Here is a 21773-nt window from a genome sequence, read left to right on the forward strand (position 1 = left end):
GGAACCAATACCAAAGCTTTAGGACACGGATGAAGGGAGGGAGCAAATCAGGTCACCTAAATGGAAGGCACCACGGCTTGCAAAACCTTTCTCCCAAAAATAGCCTCAGAAGAAGCAAAAGTATCAAACTTGTAAAATTTGGTAAAAGTGTGCAGTGAAGACCAAGTCGCTGCCCTACATATCTGATCAACAGAAGCCTCGTTCTTGAAGGCCCATGTGGAAGCCACAGCCCTAGTGGAATGAGCTGTGATTCTTTCGGGAGGCTGCCGTCCGGCAGTCTCGTAAGCCAATCTGATGATGCTTTTAATCCAAAAAGAGAGAGAGGTAGAAGTTGCTTTTTGACCTCTCCTTTTACCTGAATAAACAACAAACAAGGAAGATGTTTGTCTAAAATCCTTTGTAGCATCTAAATAGAATTTTAGAGCGCGAACAACATCCAAATTGTGCAACAAACGTTCCTTCTTTGAAACTGGTTTTGGACACAGAGAAGGTACGATAATCTCCTGGTTAATGTTTTTGTTAGAAACAACTTTTGGAAGAAAACCAGGTTTAGTACGTAAAACCACCTTATCTGCATGGAACACCAGATAAGGAGGAGAACACTGCAGAGCAGATAATTCTGAGACTCTTCTAGCAGAAGAAATCGCAACTAAAAACAAAACTTTCCAAGATAATAACTTAATATCAACGGAATGTAAGGGTTCAAACGGAACCCCCTGAAGAACTGAAAGAACTAAATTGAGACTCCAAGGAGGAGTCAAAGGTTTGTAAACAGGCTTGATTCTAACCAGAGCCTGAACAAAGGCTTGAACATCTGGCACAGCTGCCAGCTTTTTGTGAAGTAATACCGACAAGGCAGAAATCTGTCCCTTCAGGGAACTTGCAGATAATCCTTTTTCCAATCCTTCTTGAAGGAAGGATAGAATCCTAGGAATCTTAACCTTGTCCCAAGGGAATCCTTTAGATTCACACCAACAGATATATTTTTTCCAAATTTTATGGTAAATCTTTCTAGTCACAGGCTTTCTGGCCTGAACAAGAGTATCGATAACAGAATCTGAGAATCCTCGCTTCGATAAAATCAAGCGTTCAATCTCCAAGCAGTCAGCTGGAGTGAAACCAGATTCGGATGTTCGAACGGACCCTGAACAAGAAGGTCTCGTCTCAAAGGTAGCTTCCAAGGTGGAGCCGATGACATATTCACCAGATCTGCATACCAAGTCCTGCGTGGCCACGCAGGAGCTATCAAGATCACCGACGCCCCCTCCTGCTTGATCCTGGCTATCAGCCTGGGGATGAGAGGAAATGGCGGGAACACATAAGCTAGTTTGAAGGTCCAAGGTGCTACTAGTGCATCCACTAGAGCCGCCTTGGGATCCCTGGATCTGGCCCCGTAGCAAGGAACTTTGAAGTTCTGACGAGAGGCCATCAGATCCATGTCTGGAATGCCCCACAGGTGAGTGACTTGGGCAAAGATTTCCGGATGGAGTTCCCACTCCCCCGGATGCAATGTCTGCCGACTCAGAAAATCCGCTTCCCAATTTTCCACTCCTGGGATGTGGATAGCAGACAGGTGGCAGGAGTGAGACTCCGCCCAAAGAATAATTTTGGTTACTTCTTCCATCGCTAGGGAACTCCTTGTTCCCCCCTGATGGTTGATGTACGCAACAGTCGTCATGTTGTCTGATTGAAACCGTATGAACCTGGTCCTCGCAAGCTGGGGCCAGGCCTGGAGAGCATTGAATATCGCTCTCAGTTCCAGAATATTTATCGGTAGAAGAGATTCTTCCCGAGACCAAAGACCCTGAGCTTTCAGGGATCCCCAGACCGCGCCCCAGCCTATCAGACTGGCGTCGGTCGTGACAATGACCCACTCTGGTCTGTGGAACATCATCCCTTGAGACAGATTGTCCAGGGACAGCCACCAACGGAGTGAGTCTCTGGTTCTCTGATTTACTTGTATCTTCGGAGACAAGTCTGTATAGTCCCCATTCCACTGACTGAGCATGCACAGTTGTAATGGTCTTAGATGAATGCGCGCAAAAGGAACTATGTCCATCGCCGCCACCATCAACCCGATCACTTCCATGCACTGAGCTATGGAAGGAAGAGGAACGGAATGAAGTATCCGACAAGAGTCCAGAAGCTTTGTTTTTCTGGCCTCTGTTAGAAAGATCCTCATTTCTAAGGAGTCTATAATTGTTCCCAAGAAGGGAACCCTTGTTGACGGGGATAGAGAACTCTTTTCCACGTTCACTTTCCAGCCGTGAGATCTGAGAAAGGCCAGGACAATGTCCGTGTGAGCCTTTGCTTGAGGAAGGGACGACGCTTGAATCAGAATGTCGTCCAGGTAAGGTACTACTGCAATGCCCCTTGGTCTTAGCACCGCTAGAAGGGACCCTAGTACCTTTGTGAAAATCCTTGGAGCAGTGGCTAATCCGAAAGGAAGCGCCACGAACTGGTAATGTTTGTCCAGGAATGCAAACCTTAGGAACCGATGATGTTCCTTGTGGATAGGAATATGTAGATACGCATCCTTTAAATCCACCGTGGTCATGAATTGACCTTCCTGGATGGAAGGAAGGATAGTTCGAATGGTTTCCATCTTGAACGATGGGACCTTGAGAAATTTGTTTAAGATCTTGAGATCTAGGATTGGTCTGAACGTTCCCTCTTTTTTGGGAACTATGAACAGATTGGAGTAGAACCCCATCCCTTGTTCTCTTAATGGAACAGGATGAATCACTCCCATTTTTAACAGGTCTTCTACACAATGTAAGAACGCCTGTCTTTTTATGTGGTCTGAAGACAACTGCGACCTGTGGAACCTCCCCCTTGGGGGAAGTCCCTTGAATTCCAGAAGATAACCCTGGGAGACTATTTCTAGCGCCCAAGGATCCAGAACATCTCTTGCCCAAGCCTGAGCGAAGAGAGAGAGTCTGCCCCCCACCAGATCCGGTCCCGGATCGGGGGCCAATATTTCATGCTGTCTTGGTAGCAGTGGCAGGTTTCTTGGCCTGCTTTCCCTTGTTCCAGCCTTGCATTGGTCTCCAAGCTGGCTTGGCCTGAGAAGTATTACCCTCTTGCTTAGAGGACGTAGCACCTTGGGCTGGTCCGTTTTTACGAAAGGGACGAAAATTAGGTCTATTTTTTGCCTTGAAGGGCCGATCCTGAGGAAGGGCGTGGCCCTTACCCCCAGTGATATCAGAGATAATCTCTTTCAAGTCAGGACCAAACAGCGTTTTCCCCTTGAAAGGAATGTTTAGTAGCTTGTTCTTGGAAGACGCATCAGCCGACCAAGATTTCAACCAAAGCGCTCTGCGCGCCACAATAGCAAACCCAGAGTTCTTAGCCGCTAACTTAGCCAATTGCAAAGAGGCGTCTAGAGTGAAAGAATTAGCCAATTTGAGAGCATTGATTCTGTCCATAATCTCCTCATAAGGAGGAGAGTCACTATCGAGCACCTTAAGCAGTTCATCAAACCAGAAATATGCGGCAGTAGTGACAGGGACAATGCATGAAATGGGTTGTAGAAGGTAACCCTGCTGAACAAACATCTTTTTAAGCAAACCTTCTAATTTTTTATCCATAGGATCTTTGAAAGCACAACTATCCTCTATGGGAATAGTGGTGCGTTTGTTTAAAGTAGAAACCGCTCCCTCGACCTTGGGGACTGACTGCCATAAGTCCTTTCTGGGGTCGACCATAGGAAACAATTTTTTAAATATGGGGGGAGGGACGAAAGGAATACCGGGCCTTTCCCATTCTTTATTAACAATGTCCGCCACCCGCTTGGGTATAGGAAAAGCTTCTGGGAGCCCCGGCACCTCTAGGAACTTGTCCATTTTACATAGTTTCTCTGGGATGACTAAATTTTCACAATCATCCAGAGTGGATAATACCTCCTTAAGCAAAATGCGGAGATGTTCCAATTTAAATTTAAATGTAATCACATCAGATTCAGCCTGCTGAGAAATGTTCCCTAAATCAGTAATTTCTCCCTCAGACAAAACCTCCCTGGCCCCCTCAGATTGGGTTAGGGGCCCTTCAGAGATATTAATATCAGCGTCGTCATGCTCTTCAGTAACTAAAACAGAGCAGCCACGCTTACGCTGACAAGGGTTAATTTTGGCTAAAATGTTTTTGACAGAATTATCCATTACAGCCGTTAATTGATGCATAGTAAGGAGTATTGGCGCGCTAGATGTACTAGGGGCCTCCTGAGTGGGCAAGACTCGTGTAGACGAAGGAGGGAATGATGCAGTACCATGCTTACTCCCCTCACTTGAGGAATCATCTTGGGCATCATTGTCATTATCACATAAATCACATTTATTTAAATGAATAGGAATTCTGGCTTCCCCACATTCAGAACACAGTCTATCTGGTAGTTCAGACATGTTAAACAGGCATAAACTTGATCAGAAAGTACAAAAAACGTTTTAAAATAAAACCGTTACTGTCACTTTAAATTTTAAACTGAACACACTTTATTACTGCAATTGCGAAAAAACATGAAGGAATTGTTCAAAATTCACCAAATTTTCACCACAGCGTCTTAAAGCCTTGAAAATATTGCACACCAATTTTGGAAGCTTTAACCCTTAAAATAACGGAACCGGAGCCGTTTTAAGCTTTAAACCCCTTTACAGTCCCTGGTATCTGCTTTGCTGAGACCCAACCAAACCCAAAGGGGAATACGATACCAAATGACGCCTTCAGAAGTCTTTTATAAGTATCAGAGCTCCTCTCACATGCGACTGCATGCCATGCCTCTCAAAAACAAGTGCGCAACACCGGCGCGAAAATGAGACTCTGCCTATGCTTTGGGAAAGCCCCCTGCCGATATTATTATATCAAAATACCCAGATAAAATGATTCCTCAAGGCTAAATATGTGTTAATAATCAATCGATTTAGCCCAGAAAAAGTCTACAGTTTAAATAAGCCCTTGTGAAGCCCTTATTTACAATCGTAATAAACATGGCTTACCGGATCCCATAGGGAAAATGACAGCTTCCAGCATTACATCGTCTTGTTAGAATGTGTCATACCTCAAGCAGCAAGGGACTGCAAACTGTTCCCCCAACTGAAGTTAATTGCTCTCAACAGTCCTGTGTGGAACAGCCATGGATTTTAGTTACGGTTGCTAAAATCATTTTCCTCATACAAACAGAATTCTTCATCTCTTTTCTGTTTCTGAGTAAATAGTACGTACCAGCACTATTTGAAAATAACAAACTCTTGATTGAATAATGAAAAACTACAGTTAAACACTAAAAAACTCTAAGCCATCTCCGTGGAGATGTTGCCTGTACAACGGCAAAGAGAATGACTGGGGTAGGCGGAGCCTAGGAGGGATCATGTGACCAGCTTTGCTGGGCTCTTTGCCATTTCCTGTTGGGGAAGAGAATATCCCCACAAGTAAGGATGACGCCGTGGACCGGACACACCTATGTTGGAGAAATACATTCCTTGCATATGCATTTTACACATTATTATCACATTGCACTTGAATTGCTACAACAAAAACTTCTTAAAGTTTGATGAAGACTCTTAAAGGGTCAGTAAAAACCTTGAGATTTTAATATAAAAACTTAAATTATTCTTACCTGATAATTTCCTTTTCTTCTGATGTAAAGAGTCCACAGCTGCATTCATTACTTTTGGGAATTAAGAACCTGGCCACCAGAAGGAGGCAAAGACAACCCAGCAAAAGGCTTAAAGGGACAGTCTACACCAGAATTTGCATTGTTTTAAAAGATAGATAATCCCTTTATTACCCATTCCCCAGTTTTGCATAACCAACACAGTTATATAAATATACTTTTAACCTCTGTGATTATCTTGTATCTAAGCCTTTGCAAACTGCCCCTTTATTTCAGTTCTTTTTAGACTTGCAGTTTAGCCAATCAGTGCCTGCTCCCAGATAACTTCACATGCATGAGCACAGTGTTATCTATATAAAATACATGAACTAACACCCTCTAGTTGTGAAAAACTGTTAAAATACATTTTGAAAAGAGGTGGCCTTCAAAGTCTAAGAAATTAGCATATGAACCTACTAGGTTAAGCTTTAAACTAAGAATACCAAGAGAACAAAGCAAAATTGGTGATAAAAGTAAATTGGAAAATTGTTTAAAATTACATTCTCTATCTGAATTATGAAAGTTTTTTTCGGCCTAGACTGTCCCTTTAAATACTCCTCCCACTCCCCTCATCCCCTAGTCATTCTGCCGAGGAACAAGGAACAGTAGAAGAAATATCAGGGTGAAAGGTGCCATAAGAATATAAGGACGCCCCCCCATAAAATCACGGATGGGGAGCTGTGAATTCTTTCCATCAGAAGAAAAGGAAATTATCAGGTAAGCATAATTCATGTTTTTCTTCTTAAATGGAAAGAGTCCACAGCTGCATTCATTACTTTTGGGAAACCAATACCCAAGCTATAGAGGACACTGAATGCCAAGACGGGAGGGTACAAGAGGCGGCCTATACTGAGGGCACCAGGCCTGAACCTCTACCCAATAAAAAACCCTGCTTCGTCCGAAGCCAAGAAAATTGTAAGAGTAAAAGCCCCAATTACACTGACTCGCAGTTAGTCCAGAAGCCAAACCAGAGACCGCAAACGGACTTAAATGAGCCAACAGTCCTCTAGAAGACACCGTCGCCCAACAAACGGTTCCCCACCGCTCATCTCCACAAATGAAGGAGACACTAGCAGAAACAACCAAGGGAACAAGGCAAAGGGGAACCAAGGAAACCGAAAGGTCCCTTAATACAAAAATAAAAACACCTCCATGAGTGAGCCCAGCTCACAGAGACCCAAAGGGGCCCAAACAGCGAAAGGAGGCCGCGCCTATACCAAGCGAAAACCTGGGTAAGACCGCGACTTAACAGACGTCTCTCCAACATCCTGCAAGCACGGAATGCAACTGAAGAGGCAAAGTCCTCCCAGTGTCTGACCATCGAATACCAAAGCATTCGACCATGAAAAAGTGTGTAATACAACAAGGTGAAAAAAAAACAAGTTTGAGAACACAGAGTCCATAACAGTACGACACAGAGGGTACTTGCGAGGAAGAAGCAGTCAAGCAAGAAACAGACCGCAAAAGCAACCCCCAGACAGAGGGCACGTACCAGGCTACCTAAGTCACCAGACCTACACACAAGTCCCTTAAAAAGGGGAACACAAAACCTCAATCGAGGCCCCCCGAGAAGGAGAGGATACCCTTTAGAGCCCGAAGGAATAGTAAACCCTCTTCTAATCAATGGAGCAGGTTGTAAGGAAAATCTATACCCTAGTAAACTAAGCTAACAGGATAGACTCAACCAAGCTCACACATCCAGAAGAGACTGCAATCCAAACGCAGTTCCTAAGACCGCTCGGCCATCCTGACCTGCAGACCCACACCCAGCTGGACCAACCCATCCTCAGGGATCCAAGACAGGAGAACAAAAGAATCCCAAACTGGTACAGGAACTAGCGTAAGGATAGCACAGCCATCCCCACAGAGTACAAGTACAACCCAACTCTGAAAACAGACAACAAGGCCATAGACCTAATGATCTATCAAATAAAGGCCCAACAAGTCTGCTTGGAGCCAGCAAGACCCCAGGGGGAACCAATCCCACCTTTCCGCCTCCCATCCAGGAGAAGTCCCAAGCAAGGACTCTATCTCCATAGGGAGGAGAATATCCCCTAAAGAAAAGGGATGATGCTGGAAGGGCAACAACTGTCCTCAAGGCCCGAAGTCACCGGGTAATAGGAAGAGAAATTCCCAACACAAATGTCCTAGAAAAGGACCCCCCTAAAAGTAGTTTGCCAAGCAGAGGCACAGCCAACCCATTCTCCTGCAGAGAAGGGAATCCACGGGAACACTGGCAAGTTGACCAGGGGAACGCAATCCTAAGGCGCACCAGAATTGGACATCCAGCGCCAGCAGCTGGGTATGACCCAACCACCCTTGCGGCTCAAGCCACACGGCTAACCCCCAGATGACATGGGCTATTCTGTGACAAAGAGTAAAAAAATACTCTGAGAACCTGGCCAACCATGACCAGGTTAGGTAGATGGAGCAAGGATATAGCCCAAGTTCCCACTACCGTGGAACACCCCGACCAGCCCTGAGATCCTAGATTCCAAAACCACCCAAGACTGGGTAAGGAAAAAGGCCAAGCAAAGCTACAGCAACCGGAAGTCTCAGGGAGAAAAACAGGTCTGGGCACCTAATAGTTCAGGCAAACCTTACCCTAGAACTAGACACCCCAACTGGCCAAAAAGCCAGACACAAGGATATGGATGCATATCCAGAGAATCCAGATAGCGAGAAGAACTCGAAAGCCCTGACCAAAGGTAGAAACCAACCCTAGCTAAAGTCCAATGCTCCAAGGAGCAAGGCTAGAAGTAGTATGAAGATACTTCTCAGAGTCTCAGGACAACCAAGGGATACCTCGAGGTCAAAAAAATCCTACTAGCAGGACTAGTCTCCCTATCACCTCCGCACAAGCAGAGGACACAAGGAAGAAAAAGGCACTAAGCCTACCCAGCTCCGGAAAACTCAGAGCTAAACAAAGTCCCCGCAGGGAACAACCATCACCCGGAAACTCAGATCCCTAAAAGGAGATCACTCACCCAGAGACAATGGAAGAAGACCCAAAGGTCCTTTATAACTCAGACAGACAGTACACGTCAAAGAGTAAGAGCAGCATTTAGATACACTATAAACAGCATGCGCGTACAACTGCAAGGTATCAAGAGTTGCAACAGGTTTCAAAGTGCAAACCTTCTGCATGCAAGGCAGCTATCCTGTACAAGCTGTTGGATCAAGCCCAAAAGGACAAATGCAGAGGCCTAAAAATGAAGGCCAAACCGCACATTGCGGTAAGGGGCATTAAGCCCTCCAACCCTCCACCACATGGGGGAGGAAAACTTTAGGTTCTGATGGAATCAGATGTCAGATAGAGTGACACAGCGGAAAACTCCCCTGCCCGGTCATCTATGACTAAAGACCATAAGGACTGAAACAATCCTTCCCACCTCACGGACCCAAAGGTCCTCACGAATGCTTAGTTGAACATGGAAAACAATGATAACCTGAGCACTCAGCACTTCAAGCAGAACAGCACCACGTGTCTGAACAGCCGCAAGACCGAACGAACCCGACAGGACCTGCCTGCACCTAGGGTCCCAACCGTCAAGCTGAATAGATTCTCCCTCATAGGGGAAAAAACAGAAAACAGACCATTTTAACATAGGACTAACATGTCCAAAACAACTTCCGAAGAAGTAATAAAGAGTATCAATCCCAGAAGGTTCCAGAAGGAAAACAAAAACAAATACAAAACATCCCATCGGATACAAATAAAATATAAGGCAACCGGGAGGTTAATGCCCAAAAAGACACAGGCCTACCCGCAGGACCAGCCAAACGGAGCCCTATCTTACAAAACTGGGAAAGATCTCAAATAAATGACAATCAGGAGATTACTTCATCCCCACATGTCCAATGAGGTGCACCATTCGAATTAGTAGACTGAAAATCCCTGTATCTGGTAACGATAGGGTCATTCAATAACTGAAAAACAAATCTGAGCAACACGCGAAGGCGCGCAATCCTGTAACGAAAGGCACAACACTCAGGGACAGTTACACCCGCGGGGAACTGTAGAGGCCCTCCACAAGGCGGAAGGCCAAGGACAGTAGGGCACAAGCACATTCTCAAATAAACGATTGGACTCTGCAGACGAACAATCGCCAACATTATGTGGAAGCGAAAACGTGCTGCAACCTCCTGGAGAACATGCAACCTCCTGGGGAACATTTGGTAGGGAACTTGCCTCTCGGACGACAGGACCCCCAGAGGTGGATGGCTAAGCAGTCCCTTGATTCCCCGAGCCCGAGGAACCAGGCGCTCTGAAATGGCATACAGAACAAAACTGGTTGACAGGTGTCAACTAGGCCACTCCGGATTCGTCACCGGACACAGAATCAAAATCTGAATAGTCTCAGTATCAGAATCCTCTGTAACTGAATCTGAAATTAACACAGTTTCAGCATCAGAATCCTCCATAACTGAGGATATTTAAACATGGACTAAAGTAGTAAAAACAAAAACGGCACCTGACACCCCCAATGGCTGGGGCACTCAACACCTCCTAAGACCAGACCCCTGCGGACTAGAAATTTTTCTTCGCCACGCAGTCAGGGATGCGGAAATGGAAAAACGGAATGGAACACAAGGTGAACCGTACAGTCCAAAAAAAGCACGCCCAACCAAAAGGCTGCGTCACTTCCAAATTCCTCAATGTTCTAAACCACAAGCCCAGTAAACATCACACATAAGAAGGTTGATTCACATAACAAACATGATTATAAACCCCCCTTGTTCAATAATCTCCCTCAGGAGATATTAAACCCTCGATTCCAAGATATTAAAAGAGACTCACTGAGACCCTTATGACAAGGTGTTAGCCTCTTGGGAAAACCTTCACATTACAGTACATTGATAAATAAAGTAAAATGAAACGATCTTACTGGAATCTACGCTGTGGAACAGGAACACGGCCTTTCAAGTGTGACGGATAGTGCATCGCCACCGCCATGGACCTGAGAGAAGAAGCAGGCAGCGAAGCAAAGTTCAACAACCCTGATTGCTTGAGGAGCTGTTATTTTGAGTTGGGATGGTTTCGCAGAAAGAAACTCCCTGCATCTCCTGACTCTAACTTTCATCCAAGCCCTCACTGAGAGACTGACAGGACTACTTAAAACTCCTGTCTCATGCCGAAGAGTACTACCCTCCATAAGATTAAAAACAAAAAATTTAAAATTCTGACACTTCCCTGCCAACCTCCTGGGATGAAAGGCAAAGAATGACTGGGGGATGAGGGGAGTGGGAGGTGTATTTAAGCCTTTGGCTGGGTTGTCTTTGCCTCCTCCTGGTGGCCAGGTTCTTAATTCCCAAAAGTAATGAATGCAGCTGTGGACTCTTTCCATTTAAGAAGAAAATGTCTAGTTATGTGTAATAAAACAATTTTGCAATATACTTTCATGATTTCAAGTTAGCTCTAAAAATGGTGGACTTTCTTATTCTCAAAGCTAAAAATGTACATTGCAGGCTTCTCAAGGCTAATCCTGCTACACATTATTTTCTAATTGGCTTTAACAGATAGCAGCTGAACAAAACAATGCAGTTTACACTAACATAATGACAATAGCTAAACTTGTCAACTGTAGACTCAAGCCTGGACTGGTGCCTCCAAATAAAGCAAGTGGTGGGTTGAGTATGACTACTGGGGTAGGGGAACTGCAGCAAACAAGGTGTTAATTTATTTTAAAAATGTTTAGACTTGGCTGATATTCTATAGCAAGACAACAGATATGTCTTGTATCACAAAGTGTTTACTTGTCCCTTTAAAGTTACTTATAGGAATAAATATCTAACCCTGTGTTACATAATTATTGTATATGTTTTATGTTTAATTCACTTATACTATTTGTTTCACCTGTTTGTTTTTTACCACTGCACAGTGTACATAACTTATTTTTTTTTATTTGAAATAAAGAAAGGAGAAAAAGAAAAAAAAAACTATCTTCATACAAATATGTAAACTTCAAACGTATAATCAAAGAAACTGGATTGAAACTTCCAGAGTAATTATCTATTTATGAAAAGAATTCCTAATGAATTTATAATTAAAATTTTTGATAATGTTTGGCTTGTAACAAAAAGTAAAAAATTAGACTAACCACTGATGTAAGCGCCATCTGAAAACTGTAGATTCGGGCAAGGCCAAAATCTGCTAATTTTATCTGTCCATTGCTGGTGACAAGAATATTTTGTGGCTTTAGGTCTCGATGTACCACTCTGTGCGAATGAAGAAAATCCAATCCTTGAAGAAGCTGGAACATCATATCCTAAACACACACAAGAAATTGATAATTACCATACTGTGCATAAATCAGATTTAGCCAAGAAATTTAAGTCAAGTTAAAGTTGGACCTTGATTTCAAATCTTAAACTTGTTCAAATATTAATACTCATTTAAGTTAAATATTTTAATTTTAATTTTGAAACTAGCAGGTAGAGCATTTGATTGGGGGAGGAGCATATGCACACATCCCTCTCACAGATCTACTGACTAAACAGCTATGAAGGAGGATTTGATGGAGGTGACTCTTTATCTAAGAACAAATTCTTTCTAATTGTATTTATTTATTTTTAAATTGCATTTAACAAGGTATGTTTAAAGTCTCATTCTTCAGTGTGTAATTTTAGTTATTGATATTACTTTTATTACTAATGACAAATGTTACATTTTAATTGTTGTAATATCACAAAATATTGGAAATAAAGAAAAACAGCGATAAAGGTAAAGCCACTTAAAGAGACATGAAACCAAAAATGTTTCTTTCATGATTGAAATAGAGCATACCATTTTTAAACAACTTTCCAATTCACTTCTATTATCAAATTTATCAAAACTGTTCTCTTGGAATCTTTGATAAGTTTATTATTTCAAAAACACATAAATTAAATAACACTCAAAAAAGGGGGGGTTTTGAAAAAATATGAGTAAAAGAGTATGCCATTACTCCTCAGCAACCAGTCGGTCTGATATATACCTCCTGCCATTAGCATACATATCTGTTTAGCTAGCTCTCAGCAGTGCACTGCTGCATCTTCAATAAAGGATACTAAGAGAAGGAAGCACAATTGATAATATGAGTACATTTGTTTACAATTGTTTGCTAGCTTTCGGAATCATGAAAGAAAAAATTGGCGGACAGTGGGCCATAAGCATCCCTCTACACTGGTTTTCTGGCCCAAGGGAAAATATAGAACTGAAAATGTGTACTTGAGAGGACTTCGACAAGGTGGGCAAGAACTGCTTGTACAATGATAAATGTCAACAGGGTATGCTGTCAGCATTCATCGATGTCTGTAGGACATGATCCGCTAAGCACATCATGTTAGACAGACCAGTGATAAATCGGCCCCTATATCAGTTTCTAGCATGCATATAACAGCTTCTGTCAGACTTTGAAACTATAGGTGATTTGAAATATATGAAAAAACTCAAAGCATATATTTGCAGCCACCAATTATCAGTTCCTAGTTGGTCAGGTTTTCCATCTAATACGAGGAGAGTCTACGGCTTCATTCATTACTTGTGGGAATCCAATACCCAAGCTCTAGAGGAACCTGAATGAAACCGGGAGGATAAAAAGAAGGCGGACCCTATTCTGAGGGCACCACAGCCTGCAAAACCTTTCTCCCAAAAGCTGCTTCAGCCGAACTAAAATCGTCAAATTTGTAAAACTTTTAAAAAGTATGTAAGGAGGACAAGGTAGTCGCCTTACAAATCGACTCCATAGAAGCCTCATTTTTGAAGGCCCAAGAAGTCACAGCTCTAGTTTCATCCGAGGGAATGGTCTCTTCACCAACTGTTGCAAATCTCTGCAAACACTTCAGGGTGAAGAGACCATTCCCTCGGATGAAACGACTTTCTGCTGAGAAAATCCGCTTCCCAGTTGTCCCCACCCGGGATGTGGATCACTGATAGCGAACAATCGTGGGCCTTTTGCCACTCCAGAATCTGAGATACCTCCCTCATGGCTAGGGAGCTTCTCTTTCCCCCCTTATGGTTGATGTAAGCCACCGAGGTGATGTTGTCCGACTAGAATCTGATGAACTTGGACGAACCCAGGAAGGGCCAAGCCCCCAGAGCATTGAAGATCACTCGAAAATCGAGGATGTTGATCTGGAGAAGAGACTCCTTCTGATTCCACCTGCCCTGAGCCTTCCTGGCACCCCAAACCGTTCCCCAACCTGAGAGACTTGGGTCCGTAATCACAATCTACCAAGATGGTCTGAGGAAGGATGTCCCCTTGGACAGCTGATCTGGACGGAGCCACCACCCTCGACCCGTTGTCCAAAGAGATCAGTTGGGATAGATCCGAGTGATCGCCTTTCCACTGCCTCAGCATGCACAGCTGAAGAGGCCGGAGATGGAATCTGGCGAATGGAATGACATTTATAGTGGATACCATGAGCCCAATCACCTCCATGCACCGGCCCACTGACGGCCTTGAGGAAGCTTGAAGGGCAAGACAGCTGGAGACAATTTTGCAACATCTCTGGTCTGTTAGGAATATTTTCAAAGATATGGAGTCTATTATCGTGCCCAGGAACTCTGGTACTGGGAACCAGAGAACTCTTTTCTGAGTTTACCATCCATCCAGAGATCGCAGAAGAAGGAGAAGAGCTCTCGAATGGTCCTCTGCCAGCCGGTAGGATGGAGCCTGGACCAGGATGTGGTCCAGATAAGGAGCTGTTGCTATCCCTCTGGATCTCGTAACCGCGAGCAGAGCTCCCAGAAGATTCTTGGAGCAGTAGCCAGACCGAAGGGAAGAGCTACAAACTGGAAGTGCTGATCCCGAAAGGCACTTAGGAACCTGAAGTGATCCTTGTGTATTGGCACATGAAGGTAAGCGTCCTTCAAGTCTATCGTAGTCATGAACTGACCCTCTTGAACTAGGGGCAGTATAGACCTTATCGTCTCCATCTTGAATGATGGGACCGACAGAAACTTGTTTAAGCACTTTAGGTCCAGAATCCGGCGAAACGTGCCCTCCTTCTTTGGTACCACGAAAAGGTTTGAATAGTACCCTAGACCCTTTTCTGCTAGAGGTACCGGTACAATTACTCCTAGAGAGGAGAGATCCTTCACGCACTCTAGAAAGGCATCTTGTTTCTCTGGATTTGACGATAGATTTGACAAGAGGAATCTGCCCCTGGAAGGGAGAGGGTTTTTTTGTTCCAAGACTGAGAAGGTTTCCAAGAACCCTTGGACTGCTCAGGCTTTGCGGCACAGAATTTATGCTTACCTGAAAAATTACTTTCTCTTACGGTGTATCCAGTCCACGGATTCATCCTTACTTGTGGGATGTTCTTAATCCCTACAGGAAGTGGCAAAGAGAGCACACAGCAGAGCTGTCCATATAGCTCCCCTCAGGCTAAGCCCCCCCGTCATTCGACCGACGGTTAGGAGAAAAAGGAGAAACCATAGGGTGCAGTGGTGACTGTAGTTTTACAAAATTAAATTTGAACCTGACTTAATTGCCAGGGCGGGCCGTGGACTGGATACACCGTAAGATAAAGTAATTTATCAGGTAAGCATAAATTCTGTTTTCTCTTACATGGTGTATCCAGTCCACGGATTCATCCTTACTTGTGGGATACCAATACCAAAGCTTTAGGACACGGATGAAGGGAGGGAACAAGTCAGGTAACCTAAACGGAAGGCACCACTGCATGCAAAACCTTTCTCCCAAAGAAGCAAAAGTATCGAATTTGTAAAATTTGGCAAATGTATGCAGTGAAGACCAAGTCGCTGCCCTACAAATCTGTTCAACAGAAGCCTCATTCTTGAAAGCCCATGTGGAAGCCACAGCCCTAGTGGAATGAACTGTAATTTGTTCAGGAGGCTGCTGTCCAGCAGTCTCATAAGCCAATCGGATGATGCATTTCAGCCAGAAGGAAAGAGAGGTAGCAGTCGCTTTCTGACCTCTCCTCTTACCAGAATAGACAACAAACAAAGATGATGTTTGTCTGAAATCTTTAGTTGCCTTTAAATAGAATTTTAAGGCACAAACCACATCAAGATTGTGTAACAGTCGTTCCTTCTTAGAAACTGGATTAGGACACAGAGAAGGAACAATAATTTCCTGGTTAATATTCTTATTAGAAACCACTTTTGGAAGGAAACCAGGTTTGGTACGCAAAACAACCTTATCTGCATGGAACACCAGATAGGGTGAATTACACTGCAAAGCAGACAATTCAGAAACTCTTCGAGCAGAAGAAATAGCTACCAAAAACAAAACTTTCCAAGATAATAACTTAATATCTATGGAATGTAAAGGTTCAAACGGAACCCCTTGAAGAACTGAAAGAACTAAATTTAGATTCCATGGAGGAGCCAAAGGTTTGTAAACAGGCTTGATTCTAACTAAGGCCTATGCAAACGCCTGAACGTCTGGTACAGCTGCCAGACGCTTGTGTAACAGGATAGACGGAGCAGATATCTGTCCCTTTAAGGAACTAGCTGATAAATCTTTCTCCAATCCTTCTTGGAGAAAAGACAATATCCTTGGAATCCTAACCTTACTCCACGAGTAACCCTTGGATTCACACCAACAAAGATATTTCCGCCATATCTTATGGTAAATTTTCCTGGTGACAGGCTTTCTGGCCTGGATCAGAGTATCTATAACTGATTCAGAGAACCCACGCTTAGCTAGAATTAAGCGTTCAATCTCCAGGCAGTCAGTTGCAGAGAAACTAGATTTGGATGCTTGAATGGACCTTGAATTAGAAGATCCTGCCTCGATGGCAGTTTCCATGGTGGAGCCGATGACATGTCCACTAGGTCTGCATACCAAGTCCTGCGTGGCCACGCAGGCGCTATCAGAATTACCGAAGCCTTCTCCTGTTTGATTCTGGCTACTAGCCGAGGGAGAAGAGGAAACGGTGGAAAGACATAAGCTAGACTGAATGACCAAGGCGCTACTAAGGCATCTATCAATGCCGCCTTGGGATCCCTGGATCTGGATCCGTAAAGGGGAAGTTTGGTGTTCTGACGGGACGCCATCAGATCCAATTCTGGAATGCCCCATAGCTGGGTCAGCTGAGCAAAAACCTCCGGGTGGAGTTCCCACTCCCCCGGATGGAAAGTCTGACGACTCAGAAAATCCGCCTCCCAGTTGTCTACTCCTGGGATGTGAATTGCAGATAGATGGCAGGAGTGATCCTCCGCCCATTTGATGATCTTGGTTACTTCCTTCATCGTTAGGGAACTTTGTTCCTCCCTGATGATTGATGTACACTACAGTCGTGATGTTGTCCGACTGAAATCTAATTTGGCCTCCGCTAGTTGAGGCCACGCCTGGAGCGTATTGAATATCGCTCTCAGTTCCAAAATGTTTATCGGGAGAAGAGATTCTTCCCGAGACCATAGACCCTGAGCTTTCAGGGAGTCCCAGACCGCACCCCAGCCTAACAGACTGGCATCGGTCGTGACAATGATCCACTCCGGTCTGCGGAAACTCATTCCCTGAGACAGGTGATCCTGAGACAACCACCAGAGAAGAGAGTCTCTGGTTTTCTGGTCCATTTGTATTTGAGGAGACAAATCTGCAAAATCACCATTCCACTGTTTGAGCATGCACAGTTGCAGTGGTCTTAGATAAATTCGGGCAAAAGGGACTACGTCCATTGCCGCAACCATTAAACCAATTACCTCTATGCACTGAGCCACAGAAGGCCAAGGAATGGAATGAAGAACTCGGCAAGTATTCAAAAGTTTTGACTTCCTGACCTCTGTCAGAAAGATTTTCATTTCTACCGAGTCTATTAGTGTTCCCAGGAAGGGAACCCTTGTGAGCGGGGACAGAGAACTTTTTTCTACGTTCACCTTCCACCCATGACACCTTAGAAAAGCCAGAACAATGTCCGTATGAGCCTTGGCTCTGTGAAAAGACGACGTCTGAATTAAGATGTCGTCTAGGTAAGGTGCTACTGCAATGCCCCGCGGTCTTAGTACCGCTAGAAGGGACCCTAGCACCTTTGTGAAAATTCTGGGAGCGGTGGCCAACCCGAAAGGAAGGGCCACAAACTGGTAATGCGTGTCCAGAAAGGCGAACCTTAGGAATTGATGATGATCTTTGTGGATAGGAATATGTAGGTACGCATCCTTTAGATCCACGGTAGTTATATATTGACCTTCCTGGATCAGTGATATCCGCGATAATTTCTTTCAACTCGGGACCAAAAAGGGTCTTTCCCTTGAAAGGAATGTTTAGTAACTTTGTTTTGGACGACACGTCAGCCGACCATGATTTGAGCCAAAGCGCTCTTCGCGCCATAATGGCAAAACCTGAATTTTTCGCCGCTAACTTAGCTAATTGGAAAGCGGCATCAGTGATAAAAGAATTAGCCAGCTTTAGAGTGTGAATTCTATCCATGACTTCGTCATATGAAGTCTCCCTCTGGAGCGACTCCTCCAGCGCCTCAAACCAAAAAGTCGCTGCAGTAGTTACAGGAATAATGCAGGCAATTGGCTGGAGAAGGAAACCTTGCTGAACAAACATTTTCTTCAGCAAACCTTCCAATTTTTTATCCATAGGGTCTTTAAAAGCACAACTGTCTTCTATTGGTATAGTTGTACGCTTAGCAAGTGTTGAAACTGCTCCCTCTACCTTAGGGACCGTCTGCCACGCGTCCCGCCTGGGGTCATTTATGGAGAACATTTTCTTAAAGATAGGGGGGGAACAAAAGGTACACCTGGTCTCTCCCACTCCCTAGTCACAATATCCGCCACCCTCTTCGGGATCGGAAACGCATCAGTGTATACAGGGACTTCTAAAAACCTGTCCATTTTACACAATTTTTCTGGGACCACCATGGGGTCACAATCATCCAGCGTAGCTAAAACCTCCTTAAGCAGGACGCGGAGGTGTTCCAGCTTAAATTTAAACGCTAAGGAATCTGACTCGCTGAGAAACTTTTCCTCCTTCCTTGGGGATTAGTTTTGGAACGAAAATAAGCCTCCCTGTAGTCCTCCTGCAATCTCTGGACTCTACATGTGAAGCTGCATGAAGCTGACTTGCAAAACAACTGCGCAACTGAGGCGCGAAATTTAGGCCCCCTCCCTCTTCACTCCGGAGTTGTGGGGCTTCCTAAGCCAAATTAGGTGTCTAAAATTATGCCAGGCGTATAAAACCCCTAAAAAGTGTTCCAAACATGATAAACACTTGTGCAAACGTCAGATTATATTAAAAAATAATCGATTTTCCCCATAACAGTGTCCACCAGTGAATTAAGCCCTTTTAACTAAGCCATCCTTCTATACTGAGTCTCAGAATATGGCTTACCTTCCCACATGGGGATTTCTGTCAGTCTTCTAGCATTACCAAGTCTTGTTAGAAAAAAATTGACTGAGCATACCTTAAGCAGTTAAGCCTGCAAACCGTTCCCCCTAACTGAAGTTCTCCGGTACTCAACAGTCCTGTGTGGGAACAGCAATGGATTTTAGTTACAACATGCTAAAATCTTTTTCCTCTCAGCAGAAATCTTCATCACTTTCTGCCTCAGAGTAAATAGTACAAACCGGCACTATTTTAAAATAACATACTCTTGATTGAAGAAATAAAAACTACAAATCTAACACCACATACGCTTTACCCTCCCGTGGAGATGCTACTTGTTAGAGCGGCAAAGAGAATGACTGGGGGGGCGGAGCCTAAGGGGAGCTATATGGACAGCTCTGCTGTGTGCTCTCTTTGCCACTTCCTGTAGGGATTGAGAATATCCCACAAGTAAGGATGAATCCGTGGACTGGATACACCATGTAAGAGAAATTAGGACTCTTAGGTTTATTCTTCTTATCCTGCGGTAGAAAGGCACCCTTGACCCCCGTGACCGTGGATATGATAGAGTCCAGGCCTGGACCGAAAATAACCTTTCCCTTAAAAAGAAGGGAAAGCAATCTAGATTTGGACGTCATGTCAGCCGACCACGACTTCAACCACAGAGCCCTCAGGGTCAAAACAGAAAAGCCTCTTGTCTTGGCATTCAAGCTAATAATCTGCATATTTGCATCATAGATAAATTAATTTGCTACCCTCAGGGCCTTAATTCTTTCCTGTATCTCATCAAGGGGAGTCTTCACCTCGATCATCTCTAACAGAGAGTCACACCAACATGTAGCAGCTCCCGCCACCGCAGCAACTGCCGTTGCAGGCTGAAATACGAACCCCGTGTGCTGAAACATCTTTCTTAACAGGGTCTCTAATTTCTTATTCATGGGTTCCTTAAACAACGAACTATCCTCGAGTGGGATAGTGGTGCGCTTAGCGAGCATGGAAATAGCTCCATCCACCTTAGGGAAAGATTCCCACAATTCTAGCTGAGAGTCAGGAACTGGGAACAATTTTTTAAACGAAGAAGGGGAGAAAGACGATCCAATTCTCTCTCATTCATTCTTTATAATATTCGCCATCTTTACGGGAACCAGAAAAGTCTGGGGCACCACCTTGTCCTCATAAACTTTATCAAGCTTAGGAATAGAGGGTTCCTCGGGTAACTTCTGTTCCGGAACCTCTAGAGTAGCCAAAACCTCTTTTAATAAAAAGCGTAAGTGTTCCATCCTAAACCGAAAGTCTGTTTCCTCCGCAGTCGGAGGCTTAGAGGCCGCAAATTCCGACCCAGAGAAAGAGTCCTCCGAAGTATCGGAATCCTCTGCATCAGCGGATAATCTAGTCTCAGAAACATCCAACGGAGTAGATGACCCATGGGAAGGATAGCAATGTTTAACTTTTCGCTTACGCTTAGCAGGGCGAGGTAAAGCACTGAAGGCCGCAGACACCGTCGTTTCAGCAAAATCAGGCGGCCACAGGGCTCCTCCCGCAGGAGGATTAGTAGTGCACTGGTGAGCTACATGTGTAATCGGAGATGAATGTAGGGAACGCACCTCGCAGGATGGAGACCCCTCAGAGGTGGGCAGCTCAGTGGTACTAAACATTTTATTCCTTTTAGATATCAATATTTTATCAAGGCTTGTGGAACATAGTTGAGCAGGCGGGTATACCAAAGCCTCCTTACAATAAAAACAGGCATTAGATTTAGGTAAAGAGGGAATACACTCTAGCGCATCAGAGTCCTCCATAGCTTGCGCCTTTAATTGGACTATAGAAAAAAATAAATGGCACCTTTATACTCCCAATGGCCGGGGCATTTACCAAATCCTATGACCCAGGCATACAGAAAAACCGCTTTCGCCTCCAGCAACCAATGGTCAGGAAAAGAAAGAGAATGAGGCTACACCCGGTCACATGGACTGCCATGCTGGACCGCCCCTGCAGCAGAGAAAAAGCGCGCCAAACTAAATAGGCTGCACAGAATCAAAATGAAGGAAGAACCTGACTGTTCACAAATTGCCAGAGCCACATCTCACACATGTTGCAGCAAAAAACACAATAAAGCAATCATGTATACATCCCCCTGTTCAATAATCACCTGCCGGAGATATTAACCCTTGATTCTATACAGATAAAAGGAGTCACACTGTCTTATTGCGTTATAATTACAAATATAAAAATGAAACAATCTTACCAGAATCACTACCGTGGAACAGGAACACGGCCTCTCAAGTTTGACAGTGTTGTAGCATCGCTTCTGATATGGACTTGAGTGAAATAAAGCAGGCAGTGAAACGCGCCAACACTGATTGCTTAAGGAGCAGTTAATACGAGTCTGGATGGTTTCGCAGAAAGACTCTCCTTGCCTCTCCAGACCCTAACATTTGTCAATGCTCTCACTGAGAGGCTGACAAGACTACTTAAAACTCCACTCCCAATCCGAAGAGTACTACCCTCCATAAGAGACTACTCCGAAATCTTCCGACACTTCTCTGACATCCTCCTGTGATGAAAGGCAAAGAATGACTGGGGGATGAGGGGAGAGGGGGAGGTATTTAAGCATTTGGCTGGGGTGTCTTTGCCTCCTCCTGGTGGCCAGGTTCTGTATTTCCCACAAGTAATGAATGAAGCCGTGGACTCACCTCGTATTAGATGGAAGTTGTTTTTGAAATATGAAAGTTTAATTTAGACTTTATGGTCCCTTTAAAAGCATTTGCACTGGTAAGAATATTTCTCGGAACATCTGTTTTTCCTATATCCAATTTAAGTAAAAGCTTTTGCTACAATCAGAA

At 44.3% G+C, this 21773-nt stretch overlaps 1 protein-coding gene across 2 annotated transcripts in view; it reads right to left on the reverse strand.

Annotated features, from left to right (window-relative positions):
• Nucleotides 1-21773, reverse strand: part of CDK6 (cyclin dependent kinase 6) — a 919339-nt gene that overhangs the window by 530346 nt on the left and 367220 nt on the right. For both annotated transcript variants that reach the window (XM_053714045.1, XM_053714046.1), the window contains exon 4: nucleotides 11749-11916. In XM_053714045.1, the coding sequence (XP_053570020.1) occupies nucleotides 11749-11916 (168 nt within the window). The remainder of the gene's footprint in view (nucleotides 1-11748; nucleotides 11917-21773) is intronic.

This window comes from Bombina bombina, chromosome 5 (assembly GCF_027579735.1).
Source record: "Bombina bombina isolate aBomBom1 chromosome 5, aBomBom1.pri, whole genome shotgun sequence".
Classification (NCBI taxonomy): Eukaryota; Metazoa; Chordata; class Amphibia; order Anura; family Bombinatoridae; genus Bombina; species Bombina bombina.